An 18,857-nucleotide genomic window follows, 5' to 3' on the forward strand; every position below is an offset into this window, starting at 1 on the left:
AACATCAATTTGTTTTAATTACATTACACCAACTGAAAGATCTTTATCTGAACTACAGCCATCAAGAACTCTTAATTAACACAAGCAACTATAAGGCCATTTCTTTTTGCCCAACTCCCAAGAGATAAATTAAGATAACACAGCATGATGCTCTTGTTAGTTAACTCCCGACAATGAACTCATTAATTTCCACCCTAATTTGACATGCACATTTCTGCTATCAAAATTTCTCCTTGACCAGTGCTTGATAATTATGCCCATGGGACAAACTGAATTCCTTTCAAATCATTAACATTTGTTACAGAATTTGCTGTAAAGTATATGATAAAAAATAAGTTTTTACTTAATTTAACATTTTTTATTAATAAGGATACAACTATATTTTTACATTTTTTAGGATTATGAAATTTAAAATTTTAAAGTCTTATTTTTTTTTTTTTAAAAATCACTTAAATTAAAGGTCACAGTGACCTTGAAATAGGTCGTGACACATCGTCTACCCAAGATGCATAAATTGTCCAAGTTTGATGATTGTAAGTCTAATAGTTTTCTAGTTATGAGCCAAACAAAATCACAAAATAAAAAAGAAAAAACGCCTGTAAAATGCAGAAAAATCATCCAATCATGATGAAAATCCCAGGTGCACACCTTCATATGGTGAATAATAAGTGTATAAATTTTCAGACAAATCCATCCAACAGTTTCTGAGAAACGGTCCGGACAAAATCTTGTCTACAGACAGACGGACAGACAGACGGACATGGTGATTCCAATATACCCCCCTAAACTTCGTTTGCGGGGGTATAATAAATATATCATCTAGATTCCAGAAAATGCATCAACTTACTGAGTTTTTCCGACTTTTCTTTCAGAATTTTTTCACAGAGGGTTTGAATATTCTGAACAATCAAAACTGTGTTGCCAAATTTTTCTACCTGGAAAAAATGAAAAGCAAAAATACTTCTCCTTACTATCAGTATAAATATCTTGAATATTTCTCAGGTTAGGACATAGAAATACAAACCTTTGGCTCTGATGAAATAAAATAAAAAAAAAATTCTGCAATTGCAAAAACAGATTTTAAGTTTATAAAATATTGTATCCATTAACAAAGCACATATAATAAATTACCAAAATATGTGTCATACAAGGGTTGTATTGAACAGTTTCTTTGAAACTGGGTTGGGCGCAATGCATGATGAAGGACAAACAGAAAGACAGACATAACAAACCCTATATACAATGGCTATATTCATGGTGAAGCATAAAAGAACAGACATAGACTTACTGATTTGTTGACGTTCTCTATGGTTCTCTCCAATCTGTTACAGAGGCTGACATCCAGAGGCTCAGGTAAATACTGGGCAGCTTTTTCTTGATCAACATCCTTCCACGTTAAAGGAGATAACTTATCTGGTTTCCTATGTGTAAATTTACAAAAAAAGTATAGAAAGATCTTTTCAATTTTAGTTAGTCTGATCTTATAAAAAATATGCCATATATGACTTTAACTAGAAATGACTTACTGAGCTTCCATTTCTAACACAACTTTATTGGAATCTTTCAGTAACTTCTCCCATTGGTCTGACTCTTCCTCCAGTCTGTAACAACATCAGTATTTATCATGTAATGAGTAATAAAGTTTTAATTTTTTTTACCAAAGTTATAAAGTGGTCTTCAGAAAATTTACTCTAAAGAATTACTCTTGTCAGAATTATTTTATGTCACAAAAGATAAATGATGAACATTACTACATACATGAAATATTCTGATACATGCAAATCAAGTCAAAAACAAAAGGTGTCCATTTAAAAGAATTCATTATTTATTTTATGGAAGAACATGTACATATATAGGTGCTTTATTGATTGTATAAGTATCATTAGAAATTGCTTTCTTAAAAATATAATCATGCCTTCTGTAATCAATCTGATATTTTGATATGTCTAATGAAATAAATTGTCAATGGCTGTGAAGATTTTTCACATACCTTTTGTTGTAGCTGATTAAGGCTTCAATTATTTCATCCATTTCTAAATTATGGGGGTTTTCTGTCAAAATTCTGAAAAAAATATCAAATTGACAGTAAAAGTAAATACATGTCGTTAATAACATATATGTACTGTAAAAGTACTTAATTCCACGGATTCATAATTCCGCGGAAACAAAATTTCTATTCAATCCGCAAGTATGAAATTACACTGATATCTTGGATTGTCATTTTATTTCCTTTATGAAACTGTAGTATGCTGTGACAAATTTCCGTGGAAAAATTGCGTTCGCGTAGATAGTGGAAAGAACAAGGTATGGTTTCAATACAAATTTTGCCCTGTGATTTTCTAAAAAATGAAACTGGTGTAAAAGTTGAAAACTTATGCTTTTCAAATAATTGAAATTCAATGCAGATAAATCATACAAATCATTTTTCTCACATGTGTTTTTAAATGCTAATTGTGACATCATAAACATGTGCATTTTCCCGTATTTTGTTCAAAAGTTGCAGAAGACACCAGTTTTCAATGGAATTTTCTTTCAGATAACATTGTCCACAGGCATTGCCCACAAAGATCTTGAGATATGTGATTTGTTATTGAATTTTGCACAAAATATCAGAAAATTAACATGGGCAACGGCTGTGGACACTGTTTTCTAAAGGAAAATCACCCTTGAAATGGGCCATTTTGAGGCTTTTTCTGTTGAAAATAGAGAAATGCTTCATATTAATGACGTCATATTTGCAGAATGGTAATCCTTTGTGCAATATTCTTTCCTGATTTATCACAGTCATATATTTAACTAATATTTAAGCCAGTTTCAAAACTTTTTGATGTCATTACACTTTTAGGGCGCAGTAAAGCGAAAACCATACCTTCTTCTTAATCCCACGTGGACAAAAGTACATGTACAGTATTTAAATTTGATAATCTAAGGCTATATTAAATTGAGATTCTGGTTCTCAGGCTCGCGCGCATCCATTTTGAGGTAGCCGCATTGCTAACTTTATTGTATTTTTGATAAAATAAAAAGTTGGTACTGCGGAGACCAATCTGGAAAAAAAGTTCCGTCATTTTTTCATAGTTTAGTATTCAACTATCACTTCCGGTAGCCATTTGCAGAGATTTTGGTCACTTCCTTTGAAAATACAATCGAAGACATTGCCTACGATGTTTACACGCTGATAAGCAATGGATAAAGCAAACAGACATGGAAAGTATATCTGTGAATAAAAAAAGTTATCTTTATCATGTTTATGTTAAAGAAAATTCGAAAATAAAAAAAGTACCTCCCTTATCTACTTTATTGCCAATAAAATGATAAATAAAATGCCTCCTGCCCGCATCTGCTTTGGAGAAAATTGGCCTGAGAACCAGAGCATTAAATTTAGATAGCCTAATTTCTAATTTAATTATTTGATTTAATTTTGAGATATATGCATTATTAACATACAAGTATTTAAACAATGACTGAGTATAATTTTACATGCCTGTCATTGTTACAAGCTTGTTTAAAAGTTCCATTTTCTTCTAATTCAGATATCTTTCTAAGTCCTTGGTCCAACACTGTAAAATACATTTTATAAAGTCTTGATCTTTAATGACATATATATATTACTACATGTATTACTGAAATAGTTTAACATCTTCCTTCTCAAATGTACAGCACTAAGCTGATTTTGATTACACTCTACAACTTAGTCTCACATCATCAAAGGACTTGTACTTTACAGGTACAGTCACTGATAGTAGTACTTAGTCCTATGTGTACTCTACAATAAGACCCCTGTTAATTTACACCTTACATGTTTTCTTTAAATCTTCAAGTCCTTCTAAGTTTGGATTTTCCTCCTCCAACTTCTGCAGTGTATACTACAATTAACAAAGAGAACATTTTGAACCAATCATGATACAGACTTTGATAATCAGAAAGTAACACAGAGAGTGGAAGCTTGAAGCACGATTTTACAAACCTCTAAGCATGTTCTGTGTAGGGCAGCTAGACGTTCTTCATCTGTTTTGTCTGGACTTATTATCTTGTAAAGATCTGTAGAAAGAACATATTTAATTAATTGATAATGAGAAGCATGAATAAAGAAGCTAGATATGGAAAGGTTAAAAAAAAAATTATGTCCTAGGACGTGTTAGGGATCAGCTTTCATACCTATTCATCAACAGTATGTCAGTAACTCAGTATTAAGAAATATTGTGCTGCTCCTGTATTTTGCCGCAAAGTGCAAGTTAAGTAAAAAGTAGGTAAAACGAGCTACCTGGAATAGGTTTAAATACAAGTACCTGTCAATAAAGTAGAAACAGTCTTTGGACTGGACTAATCTCTGGCAAAATATGTTCTTGGATTTTGATTGCATGGCTAAAAACCTGTTTCTATAATAACCAGGTCCAGTACAATCACTAGATTTAGCTATGTAGGTAGAATTGCCTATGTAGCTTTATTTACCTACCTCAGGTAGCTTTATTTAGGTACCCGGGTATTTCAATGCAACTTTTAACAATTCTTTTTCTTTTTATTAAAAAAAGACAAAAAATCAAAAGTAAATGACTATTAATATTTATACTAGGGAGGTTTAAAAAAACCCAATCCAAAGCAGATATAGTTTATACATTAAGGACCCTCTATACACCAGTGCAAAAGTTTTTTTGGACATTGAGAAAAATATATTGTATAAAGCAGTTAATATTAAGCTTATTTATTTAATTTTCACTATATGATGTGTGGCATTTACCCCTGGGAAAAATGTTCAAAGACAACACAGAATCAGTGAATACAAATCAATGTTAATTACTTCATTAGAGAAAATACATGTAAATAAAAGGTTCAGTTAATTGATTTTGGCCTTTAAAAATGTTAAGAATACTTGTATTCATTACAAATTGTGTAATATATTGTAAATTTCAATTTTTAGAATTTAGATCTAGGGGCAGATCACTCTAACTGCTGAAAAATACCTTAGAATCAGAACTCTTTAGTGTGCAGTGTAGAGAGGGTTCTTAAAGCATTTGTACAATTTAGAGCAAAACATGTAATTCTATTGTTTGGGTAACTGTTTCCTCTCTTATGTGTAGTAAGGCATGGATGAGTTTTACTTCACATCATGCTGAATAATTACCGATCTATTATCATGTTAACCAGAACTGGACTTCTTTGTAATTTCATTCAAGGAGTACCATATAATCCCTATTAACCGCCCCGGGCGCTTAGAAAATTGCAAAAAGGGGGCGGTTATTTTGGTATTCTCCTTATGATATCTAATGTCATATGTTAACTTCAAAAATCTTTTGAAAAAAAAAAATAAATACAAGGAACCACTAAAATAATGTCTAACTTTACTTAAAGTGAAGATAATCCACCCAAATTATGCTAAATTATTCATTTTCCACCGAGATATTGGGTAATAGACAAGTTTCATTTTCACTTTCTTCAATTTTTTTTTAAACCATTCTCTTTTATTTTAATCACTGTACAGCCTACAGGGGGCCCTTATTTCCTGACAATTGAAAAAGACCTAAGGGGGCGCTTATAGGGGCAGGGGCGGTTAATAGGGATTATACGGTAACTGTTTTAACTGTCCTATATAGCCTCAAAACTTTCAGAACTTTGATTGCAACTGCACAGAACAAGCTAATTCAGAGAATTCGTGTCCCCCGCTTAGGGAAAAAGTCGGCTCCCCCTGACTGAATTTGTAGAATTATTAAATGTATACATGTATACTGAAGGAAATAAAATACATGTATGTCAATATGCATATAAAGATTTGATTGCTTATTCTTTATTATGTGTATAGAAGATTTTTTCATATGGAATATTTATCACACTGTAATGATGATTTTATAACCTCATAAATTTTTCATTTCACATGCTGAATACTATCATTTAGTAAAAAAAAAAAGTATTTAAAAAAAAAAAAAAAAAAAAAGAACGATTCAACCGAGATTCGATCCCGGTACCTCTCACATTTGAAGCGAGAGACATAACCACTAGACCACAGAGTCGCTTTACGTGCAGTGAAGTATATGCAGAACCAAAGTCACATACATGTATATATTCATGTTTTCATGTTCGGTATTCTCAAAATTTTACACAATCCATGGTGTTTGATTTATTTAGCCTTTATTAAACAGTTCTAATAGATGTAATAAGAACACAAAGTCCGCCGAGAACCTGTTTTATACGCAATAACTCTCCTCATGCTCCTGCGCTAAAAATAGCGACATGTAATACTATAAATACTAATAAAACAAACGGGGCGGGGCACTTTGAGAGGGGCGAGAGACGTCCTAGGGAGTTTTGGTATAAAATTACATTGCATAAGCTCAAAATCTTCTTGAGATATCGCCCGGAAATGATAGTGTTACACACAGACAGAATGTATAAATTTACGACCTTGAACTTTGACCTTTTGACCTCAAAATCAATAGGGGTCTTCATTAGGCCACAGGGAGTTGTTATGTCAAATTTCATTGCAATAGCTCAAATGGTTCTAGAGATATCGTGTGGAAACGAAAGTGTTTTAACAGACAGAATTTGCTTATTTATGACCTTGACCTTTGACCTTTTGACCTCAAAATCAATAGGGGTCTTCTTTAGTCCATAGGGATTTGCTATGCTAAATTTCATTGCAAAAGCTCAAAGGGTTCTCGAGATATCGTGTGGAAATGAAAGCGTTACAGACAGACAGAAAGACGGACGGACGGACGGACAAACCCAAATTAATATCCCCCACTTTTCAAGCGGGGGACAAAAAGACATTTCTTCAAGAGTGATTTGCTCATGAATTGTTTTCAGATGAGTTCAAAGTTGAAATTGATCACTGCATCAAAATAAGATTTTCTGCACATCCTGAGAAAAATGCTTTTTTGTCCTCTGCTTGAAAAGTGGGGGATATTAATTTGGGTTTGTCCGTCCGTCCGTCCGTCTTTCTGTCTGTCTGTAACGCTTTCGTTTCCACACGATATCTCGAGAACCCTTTGAGCTTTTGCAATGAAATTTAGCATAGCAACTCCCTATGCACTAAAGAAGACCCCTATTGATTTTGAGGTCAAAAGGTCAAAGGTCAAGGTCATAAATAAGCAAATTCTCTCTGTTAAAACATTTTCGTTTCCACACGATATCTCTAGAACCATTTGAGCTATTGCAATGAAATTTGACATAACAACTCCCTGTGGCCTAATGAAGACCCCTATTGATTTTGAGGTCAAAAGGTCAAAGTTCAAGGTCGTAAATTTATACATTCTGTCTGTGTGTAACACTATCATTTCTGGGCGATATTTCAAGAAGATTTTGAGCTTATGCAATGTAATTTTATACCAAAACTCCCTAGGACGTCTCTCGCCCCTCTCAAAGTGCCCCGCCCCGTTTGTTTTATTAGTATTTATAGTATTACTTGTCGCTATTTTTAGCGCAGGGGCATGAGGAGAGTTATTGCGTATAAAACAGGTTCTCAGCGGACTTTATGTTCTTATTACATCTATTAGAACTGTTTAATAAAGGCTAAATAAATCAAACACCATGGATTGTGTAAAATTTTGAGAATACCGAACATGAAAACATGAATATATACATGTATGTGACTTCAGTTCTGCATATACTTCACATCTTGTAAAGCGACACCGTGGTGTAGTGGTCATGTCTCTCGCTTCGAATGTGAGAGGTCCCGGGATCGATTCTCGGTCGATCCTTTCTTTTTTTTTTTTAAATACCTTTTTTTTTTGACTAAATGATAGTATTCAGCATGTGAAATGAAAAATTTATGAGGTTATAAAATCATCATTACAGTGTGATAAATATTCCATATAAAAAAATCTTCTATACACATAATAAAGAATAAGCAATCAAATCTTTATATGCATATTGACATACATGTATTTTATTTCCTTCAGTATACATGTATACATTTAATAATTCTACAAATTCAGTCAGGGGGAGCCGACTTTTTCCCTAAGCGGGGGACACGAATTCTCTGAATTAGCTTGTTAAGAAATAAGATTGATTCGGTAGCTAAATAAAGCTACCTCAGGTAGGTAAATAAAGCTAAGTAGGTAAATCAAGCTACATAGCTAAATCTAGTGATCGTACTAGACCTGATAACATCGGAAAAATGTCTATGGTTTTATGGAAAATTACCAGTCGATATATTTCAAATAGTGTGCAGAGGTTTGATGCTTTTGGGGGAGATAAAGAAAATAAAGACAAAGAAAAAAGTGTCTGTGTCAGTGTGTGCCAGAGATAGGGTTCTGCTTGACAGAATATTGGCTAGCCATAAAATTTAGAATGTTTCTAGAATTACCCCGGTAGTTCTACCAAAACTGTCTATCCCAAAAGCACCGGTCCGTCAGACAAAACAGGTGAAAATCTTAATAGTCCGATGTACTAACTAGTAAAATCGGTCCGTTTGTCCAAGGTTTGTTTTGGTTGGGTTTTAAATTTTTTAATTTCCATTTCATCATATAGATGCTTTAACTAATACCAAAACACATTATTAGAAATGTTCTGTCGATCATAATTGTTAAACCTACTTCCGCCACGATGTTTCTAAAATATTTCGATAGAACAGTACCAGGGAAGAAAAAGAAATATTTCAGTTATAATCTAACGCCTTATTTGTTTATTGATTCATATATAAAGAGACATTGTTATGATCATTATATGATATAAGCTTTGGTCAATTGGACTCGTGAAAACTATTTTGGTCCTGTAAAATTGTTTTAACTGTCTGTCCGAATGTCCTGTGATGATTTTTCTTTTTCACTAAGACTGCCATGATTCGACATTTTTCTGCTAAATAATAACTTTCACCTTCTATGTTGATGTTCTAACTTTCACCTTCTATGTTGATGTTCAAACTTTCACCTTCTATGTTGATATTCTAACCACAGGAGTTCGCGTACCTATCAATTTTACCGCAAATTTCAGTAAATAAAAAAAATACGTAATCAATTTTACTGCAAATTTCAGTAAATAAAAAAAATACATAATACCTATAATAATAACTGCCAAAATTCGACATTTTACCGCTAAATAATAACTTTCACCTTCTATGTTGATGTTCTAACTTTCACCTTCTATGTTGATGTTCAAACTTTCACCTTCTGTGTTGATATTCTAACCACAGGAGTTCGCGTACCTATCAATTTTACCGCAAATTTCAGTAAATAAAAAAATACGTAATCAATTTTACCTCAAATTTCAGTAAATAAAAAAAATACGTAATACCTATAATAATAACATTATTGTTATTATTAAAGGTATTACGTATTTTTTTTATTTACTGAAATTTGCGGTAAAATTGATAGGTACGCAAACTCCTGTGTTCTAACGAACGTGGTAGGCAGGAATTAGCGACCAAGATGAAAGGAAACTCGCGTTAACACTACCATTAAAGCGGGAAATTCAAAATTTGATTTTAAACAACCAAGATAGAGGAATTATGTTGAAAATAAAAGTATGACAAAAATTCATCATATTTACAAAAATGACGGAAATACGTAGTTTAAAAAATGACAAAAATCCGTCGTTTAAAAAATGACAGATTTCAGTCACACCCCTGACCATGCTGACTGTTGACCCCAAAAATCGAATTCTACGGTTAAAAGTTTAGTTTAAAACTTCATTTTTAAACAATGTTTTTAACCGCATTTTCCAAAGAAATTAATAAATATTGTTTATTCATTGAAAAAATTGACAAAAAATAATTGTTAACGAATGCTTCGTGTTATTTCTTTCGGACTAAACCATTCTTCCATGTAAAAAAAAAACAAGGAAATGGCTTTGAAACTGAATTATGACCTTGCAAAATTACAGAAGCAACTGAATTTCTTAATTTATCTAAGAGAAAGAGTCACTAACCCTAATCTCTTAGACAGTATGCACGGACTAAGACATTTAGCCGAAATCCCGGGCAGATGCTACACTAGTTAGAATAATCTAACTGTGTCTCGGTACAGGCCCTCACCACAGTTAGAATACGTCCCATATACTTGCAATGTAGCAAATCGGAGCGGATCCGCTCCGAAACGATTTTGAAGAATATAAAATGATTTGCACTGGGAATAACTACCAAAATAATCAAAACAAACCTTCTTGAGATTGCTTATGCCTTTTATCCCAAAAAATAATCCATATAAATACGAAAATCCAATGAATTTTCTCAACGTTTTTCTCGCGATTCAAATTACCTGCCATGTTTACATTCGGAACTCTCTAGATTGTTCTTAATAAATGCACTATGCGAGTTATCGCCCGTGTTTCTTTCTGCTACATTACGAATACATGGAACGAATTCTATCGTTAAACCGGGTCCGTAGGACAATATCATTTTAACGATAGAACATTCTATCTAATGCTACACCAACCTTAATCAGTCAAATAGTAGTGTTAAATCTAAAGCAAACTAGCATGGCGCAGCGCCATGCCCCTTTCTCACGGCGCCATGCCCTTTTTTCCAGCTCCATGCCTTTTTTTCTAACCAAAAATTAATAAATATGCCTAGCAGTGGCAATATTTCTAAGCTGTACTGTTTATTTGGTGCATGCTGATAATCCCTTTGTTTATACAATCCAAGCAGAGGTGTGAATTCACGACAGGAAATCACTTCACGCTTGAACACAGACAACCACCTGACTAGGTAATTAACATGCCTCAGGCTGTCAGAGTAGAGGATTTAACTTGAGAAACTGTCATTTGATTGCATTGATTATGCAAGAATTAGCCTCATACAAGAGATAAATTAACTTGTAATTTATTATCTAATTATTAAACCAAAAGTAGAATAAAACGCATAGTTGATGAAGTCAACTGATATTTTATCTGAATAAAGGTAACTTACAATGAACAAAAACTGAATATAATATGACAAAAAGGCTTGAAAACAACAAATACGTATGAATGAAGTTAGTTTCTTTGAATGAATTTATAGATTTGACAAGCCGAGGGTCAGTGTTTCTAATTTAACTGTTTAAGACAGAAATTTTTTAAAACAAATTTATAAAATTTAAAGGCATTCATTTTTTTGTATGATACGTTTTCACTTGATCATGTTGGTATAATATTTTCCAAGTAAAGAGAATGGTCTTTACATTTATTTTTCAAGAAGCCCCCCCCCCCTCCCCTTCCCTGAAAAAAAATTTTTGTTAAAATTGACTGAAGTTTACAAATACATGTAACACAGTCCAAGCAGAAAAAAAAATCATACCTCCAAACTTTAATAATTCATGGTCTACTTTTGTTTCAGCTAGATTGTTACCTATAACTTTCTCTAGTGTAACCTTACTATTTTTTTTTTAATTCAAGAAATTGAATGTATGTTACCTTTTTTATAAATCATTTTGTTTCAATTATTGTTCTGCCAAGACCCTATCAAGGTTATTGGCCGCCATCTTGGACTGGGGGCAAACATTGGGGGCTGACGTCTTAATAAACAATGGCCGAATCGAGCTCCGCAGCTGACGATGCAGCGAATATAACCGCCGCGTATAATTTACCTGCGTCGTAACAAGTGTACCTAGGTGTGCAGAAGAGATCCCAAGGTAATATTAGTTATCCAGGTTCAATCAAGGGTGTACGGGGATTTACCCCGGGTTGTATTCCATACACCCTGAGGCCGAAGGCCGAAGGGTGTATGGAATACAACCCGGGGTAAATCCCCGTACACCCTTGATTGAATTCGGCCTCAGGGTGTATGGAATACAACCCGGGGTAAATCCCCGTACACCCTTGATTGAACCTGGATAACGAATTTATTTCCTTTGTACCCATAACAATGCTTTAGAGTGTGTCTCAACATATCGATTTGCTTTGTATTATAGAAAAACTATGCATTGTGACGTCACGTTTTATTTACACCCGGCTCAAGTCGGGTGCACGGATATTTACACCCGACTTTGTAACCAATCAAAGCTCGTGTTACAAGCTAGATAGGAAATAATGTTTTTTTTACCATAAACAAGTATTTTATCTTTGATTTACACTTTAATGACGTAAGTTGCATATTTACTCAAGGTTGTCAGAATCACGTGGTCGACGAAAACGCTTCCTGTACTTTGGAGGTCGGTCATGTTTTGCATTGCCATGGCTATATGCGGCATATTTCAGTACTGTAATTTTAGTGGTCTTAGGTGGAGATGATTTGGATGCTAGGCAATTTTTTTCCGAAGGTCTGAGACAAAATTTCATTTTTTTTATAGAGCTTTGAAATCGGCCAAAGGGGGGTGGGATATCGAAAAAATATAATGCATCGGTATAAGATGAGTTCTAATGAACAATATCCAAGATTGAACTTTATTTTGAATTAATATAATTAATATAGTATGAATAAATTATATTTTGTATATTATATATATAAATTAAGTGTTATTAATTCATTGCACCTTCACTGTACTTTACTAGTTACTAGTCATTCACAGGACAGTATTGACATTGTTTATACAGAAACTCTTGCAAGTACAACGGGGTCAAGAAATATGAAAGATATAAAGACACCTGGAAAAAAAGTATTTTTCCCCATGAAAATATTTTTTTTTTCATCACTGCAATTTTGAATACTTTTATTATAATTAAGAATATTGCCATAGCTATTTGCACAAAACTTTAAAATTGAGTGATATTTATATATATTTTATTTAACAATAATCAAAAGCCACGATATCCACGCATGGATTTTATCTCATCTTGATTAAATGTGGAGAAATCTCATACAGTCTATTTTGTGATAGAAACTGAAAGAGAGAGGGCTTTACATTGTCCTTTTGAATTTGCTGGGACGTTTTTTATGAACTTTAAATTAGCGCTCATGTACATATTTTTGTTGAAAGATGAAGTACACTTATTTACACAAATACTGATTAGCTTCAACTAAATAGTAAGGATTTAAATTTGCCATGGATATTTTAATTTTACCAATTTGACCAAGGTGTTTGCAGACTGACATATTTCTTGAACACATTATACATGTTATATTACATCTATTTGAAATACATGTACAATGTAAATACCTAGAGTACTTACTTTATTATATACAATCTCTTTGCATATATTTGCATGTATACTCAGAAAAATCAAATGCATGGTTTTTTTTTCAAAGTTGTTACAATAAGAGCTATTAAAAAAGGAAAGAAAAAAAAAATTGACATGATATTAAAACTTGTATTTTTATTTTAGCTTGTAAACATAGGTAATCAGAGATTACAGAGCTCACCTCAACGTGTGTTGTCTTTAAGTAAGGCAAATTAAGTCACACAATTAACCAACAAAAAGTATACATCCAAAAATGCAAAATTTATGCAATTTTGATACTTTGGAATAGACCTATATAAAAACTAAAAACCAGTTCTTCATCATGAAAATGTAATTAAAATCCAGCATCTGAAGAAAGATTGAGAGTTTTCATCCCTTGATGCATCATTTGTGCAACTGGTTTATATAAGCCTTAGTTTCTTGGTGATAGACTTGCACCCATAACTTTTACGAGGTCTTTTATCTGGAAAATGTATGTCGAATTCAGCATCTGAAGCAAGTCCATTAGTGTGCATCCTAAGATGTATCATCCATGCAAGTTTGGTCAACATAGGGCTTAAAGTTACTTGCAAATGAAACCTGTATAAAAAAATTAACCTTTCCACTAATCCAGAAAATGTAGGTCAGATTCAGCATCCGAAGCCAGCCTAGTAGAATGCACCCTTAGATGTACCATCCATGCAAGTTTGGTCATTATAGGGCTCAAAGTTACTTGGAAATGAATCCTGCACCATAAACTTTAACCTGTTTACTCGTCCAGAAAATGTAGGTCAGATTCAGCATCCGAAGCAAGTCTGGTAGTATGCATCCTAAGATGTACCATCCATGCAATTTAGTCATTATAGGGTTCATAGTACACTGTACCTTGAAAATGAAACCTTCACCAAAAACTTTAACCTGTTCACTCAACCGGAAAATGTAGGTCAGATTCAGCATCCGAAGCAAGGCTGGTAGTATGCATCCTAAGATGTATCATCCATGTAAGTTTGGTCATTATATGTCTCATAGTAACTTGGAAATGAAACCTGCACCAAAAACTTTAACCTGTTCACTCAACCGGAAAATGTAGGTCAGATTCAGCATCCGAAGCAAGTCTAGTAGAATACATCCTAAGATGTACCATCCATGCAAGTTTGGTCATTATAGGGCTCAAAGTATCTTCGAAATGAAACCTTCACCAAAAACATTAACCTGTTCACTCAACCGGAAAATGTAGGTCAGATTCAGCATCTGAAGCAAGGCTGGTAGTATGCATCCTAAGATGTATCATCCATGTAAGTTTGGTCATTATATGTCTCATAGTAACTTGGAAATGAAACCTGCACCAAAAACTTTAACCTGTTCACTCAACCGGAAAATGTAGGTCAGATTCAGCATCCGAAGCAAGTCTAGTAGAATACATCCTAAGATGTACCATCCATGCAAGTTTGGTCATTATAGGGCTCAAAATATCTTCGAAATGAAACCTTCACCAAAAACTTTAACCTGTTCACTCAACCGGAAAATGTAGGTCAGATTCAGCATCCGAAGCAAGGCTGGTAGTATGCATCCTAAGATGTATCATCAATGTAAGATTGGTCATTATATGTCTCATAGTAACTTGGAAATGAAACCTGCACCAAAAACTTTAACCTGTTCACTCAACCGGAAAAAGTAGGTCAGATTCAGCATCCGAAGCAAGTCTAGTAGAATACATCCTAAGATGTACCATCCATGCAACTTTGGTCATTATAGGGCTCAAAGTATCTTCGAAATGAAACCTTCACCAAAAACTTTAACCTGTTCACTCAACCGGAAAATGTAGGTCAGATTCAGCATCCGAAGCAAGGCTGGTAGTATGCATCCTAAGATGTATCATCCATGTAAGTTTGGTCAACATAGGGCTTATAGTTACTCGGAAATGAGACCTACACCAAAAACTGCACCAAAAAAGTTAACCTGCACCAAAAACATTAACCTGGTCATTCCTTTGCTGAAATTGCAGCATCTGAAACTTTGACTGGTACAATGAAACACACTAGCAACATCTTCCATGCATGTCTAATCAATATAGGACATAGAAGTACTTAAAAAGAAAACTGCTCCAAAAAACTTAACCTTAACCCGGGACGCCGACGCCGACGCCGACACCGACGCCGACGCCGAGGGTATCACATAAGCTCCCCCCAACTTCGTTGAGGTGAGCTAAAAATACATGTAATAATCATGATAAATAATAAATTTGTACATGTATGTAAAACTGTTTTCAATTGAGAATACTTGACTCTCTTTAGCACTTGATCATTGGGATGTCATGTGCTATATGTGAATGTGATTTACCCACATTTTAAAATTCAGCTCTAGATCTAGCTGCCAGGTCTGTTGAAGAAATTTCAGGGTGATGAAGGAAGGGGGGGAACAATTGAAAAGTAATGTTTTGACAAGCAAAAACAAAGTTCATATTAATAATTGGGGAGACACGACAACTTTATAGATAAGCTTATTGTATTGTGTGATGTGTATATATTGTATTCATTGGATTTAATTATTGAGGGGTACACGGTAACACCCCAATCCACAAATAGTTTCTTTCATGTCTACTTCATAAATTGCTAAACATTATACAGTGATCCATTGACTAGTGAATCAAAGAGTCTAATTTCACTAAAATTGTAATTTTTAGCTCTGCTGGTCAGAGACCAGAAGAGCTTATGCAATAGTATTGTGTCCGTCATCTGTCTAGCTGTCCGTCTGTCTATCTGTCTATCTGTAAACAATTTTTCAAAATGCTACTTCTCCTACAGTTTTGTTCTGATTTCAATATAACTTGGCACACAAGTAGACTATACTAAGATATACATAATTCTGTGCATCGGTCTTTATTTTGATGAGTGGCAAGAATCATTTTTCTATTTATTGCTGTTTTAAAGTTTCAAGTCCCAACTGCTACTTTTCTCTTCCTTTGTTTTAAGTATAAACCAGTAGAGCTACAGTCTCGACAGAGACTTCTGGTTTTTTCATACACTCCATATTTTAGGGGAGGGGGAAAGCAGGGGATTGTTGTACAATGATCATACAAAAAGGAAATTTAGGAATTCCTTGTTTTCTGCTGAAAGCAAATTTTTCACTTATTGTCGGACTGATTGATAAAGATACTGTATTATTTTTCCTTGTTTTTTTTCTTCAATCATAAGGATAGTTTGACTGTATATTCAATATAGTTTTCTAGTTATTAGCCAGACAGGATTTTTCCATATTTTGCTATAGCATCTTTGTTGCAAATATAAAATAATTGAAATATAATTTTTTTTTTCAATGAACACATATATAATTAGTTTTAATCATATCATACAATACTAATTTAGTTTTAATCATACTCTAAAACATCAATTTGTTTTAATTACATTACATCAATTGAAAGATCTTTATCTGGACTAGCCATCAAGAACTCTTAATTAGCACAAGCAACTATGAGGCCATTTCTTTTTGCCCAACTCCCAAGAGATAAATCAAGATAACATCTGCATCAGATCTAGAGATGCTCTTAGCTCCTGACAATAAACTCATTTATTTCTCTCTAATTTGACATGCAAATTTCTGCTATCAAAATTCTTCTTGACCAGTGCTTGATAATTAAGCCCATGGGACAAACTGAATTCCTCTCAAAGCATAAACATTTGCATTTTTTAATAAGCATACAACTATATTTTTACATTTTTTAAGATTATGAAATTTAGAATTTAAAAGACTTAGCTTTTTTAAAAAATTCACTTTAATTAAAGGTCACAGTGACCTTGAAATAGGCCGCGACACACCTTCTACTTTAGATGTATACGTTTGCCAAGTTTGAAAGCTCTAGGTCTAATAGTTTTCTAGTTATGAGCCGGACAGGATTTTTCCATATTTGGCTATAGCATCTTTATTAAAGGTCACAGCAACCTACTTTTTGTTCGCGACACACCGTCTACCCAAGAAGTATAAGTTGACAAAGTTTCATAATCCTAGGCCTAATAGTATTCAAGTTATGAGCCGGACAGGAATGGACAGCTAGACAGACGGACAGACGGACGGACGGACGGACGGACGGACGTGAAGCCTATAACATAATACGTCCCGTCTTAAGACGGGCGTATAAAAATTACTGTTTAAATAAATTTGTATAAATTATTTACTTTGAAGTTGCAATTTTGACATTGATATACACATGCAACATATTTTTAAATCATTGTATAATTTTACACATAGTTTATATTCTTATTTTTTGAATTTAATTAATTAAAACCTATTTAAAGTTGTCTAATAAAATAGCTAAAAACATTATATTAAAGTAAATATTATTTTTTAAGTATATTGGTCTATTTACAGATGTTTTTATGGGCTTTTATTCATTCAGTACTTCTCAATATTCTCATTTGGATCCGCCCGCGTGAGTGGTATAGATATTAAAGAAATTAATTTTAAAAAAATCATCCAAGTAACGATAAAATGTAAATGAGTGTTTTTATGCTTAAACCTTCTTTTGTTTTGATTTCCACAAATATTTTATGCTTAAAATGTAAGAAGAGGATAGATAGTAACGTAACATAAGCACTCTATCTCCGCACGTTTTACTTGATGCACGTTGTAATATTGCAGTTCATCTAAGGTAAATAAACACCAATTAATAAAGAAAATGTTCTTTTTTAGACTAAAATATGTTGCTTACAATACGTATACATTCAGTTCTAAATGACAATGACTGTGAAGCGATCGCTAGACGAAAATTGATGCGGTGCATCTGCATCAGCTGCCATTGTTTACGTTAATTACGATAGTCGCGTGATGCCCCCAATCCAAGATGGCGTCCACTAACCTTGAAAGGGTCTATTGTGTTGGCATTCTGTTCAAAAATGAATTGAACACAGATATATAAATTTAACTTTAAATTAATCTTTTTTTTCAAATAAAGATTTCAGCATGTTCACTATGAATTGATATTAAAAGTTATCAAACATGTTAAAGTATGTAAAAAATAGTAAATGTTTAAATTTCAAAGATTTTTACACTTGTTTAAAAAGTGCCCTCACAAGATGCTGTCACGACGCAAAGTGCCCTTTTGATTCTTGGATTACCATGCCCTTTTTAGGGTCTAGATTTAACAATAAATAGTGTGCAAGGACTAACCCTAATCTCTCGGATGGACGCAAGACTAACCCTAACTAGTCGAATACTTGTGCAAGGACTAACCCTTATCTCTCAGATGGGTGCAAGACTAACCCTAATCAGTGAAATAAGGTGCAAGACTAACCCTTATCAGTTGAGTGACTTATATGTTACTTCATAGTTCAATGAGTATGGGGTTCTTGCGGATCTGGGAACCAGTAAAGTAAAGTCTACCCACTGAACTGTCTTCATTTGTGTGTGCGAGAGCTTGACGGTGTGAATTATGATATACATCACATGTAGTTGATATATGGTCTATGCAAGCGCAAGCCAAGGAAGGATCTTACCACCAGATGAACTTATTTTTGCCTTCTCATACTGAAGTTGGATCCTACTGGCTGCTAAACTAGATCTTCTCTTACTTTTTCTTCTGTCTGACATGTTACAAAATAAAATTTTCTACAAAAAATCACACATCCATCGCTTTTGCGATTCGAAATGGGAGCCAAATTAATAAACCTACTTCCGGTTGGTATTATTGGGTAAGTCGGACAAAAGCTGAGTCGAATATATTGTGGACGACTGGTTGTCAAAATCAATCTCGGCGCGTCGATTTACCCAAATGGACCCAAATGGAACCCAAATGGACCCAAATGGACCCAAATGGAACCCAAATGAACCCAAATGGAAACACAAATGGACCCAAATGGACC

At 33.7% G+C, this 18,857-nt stretch overlaps 1 protein-coding gene across 1 annotated transcript; it reads right to left on the minus strand.

The window, feature by feature from the left end:
* Window positions 1-847: 847 nt before the first annotated feature.
* LOC134235161 (uncharacterized) lies at window positions 848-18,657 on the minus strand (the record flags this gene model as incomplete). Its single annotated transcript, XM_062717258.1, has 8 exons — window positions 18,492-18,657; window positions 3,968-4,041; window positions 3,800-3,866; window positions 3,485-3,560; window positions 1,991-2,062; window positions 1,527-1,601; window positions 1,289-1,421; window positions 848-935 (listed from the first exon to the last, which is right to left on the minus strand). Coding segments are annotated over exons 1-8 (679 nt in total), but the record flags the coding sequence as incomplete, so codon positions are not given.
* Window positions 18,658-18,857: the final 200 nt, after the last annotated feature.

This window comes from Saccostrea cucullata, unplaced genomic scaffold (assembly GCF_032062105.1).
Source record: "Saccostrea cucullata isolate Sc308-1 unplaced genomic scaffold, CSIRO_AGI_Scuc_v1 ctg5745, whole genome shotgun sequence".
In the NCBI taxonomy this organism is placed as follows: domain Eukaryota; kingdom Metazoa; phylum Mollusca; class Bivalvia; order Ostreida; family Ostreidae; genus Saccostrea; species Saccostrea cuccullata.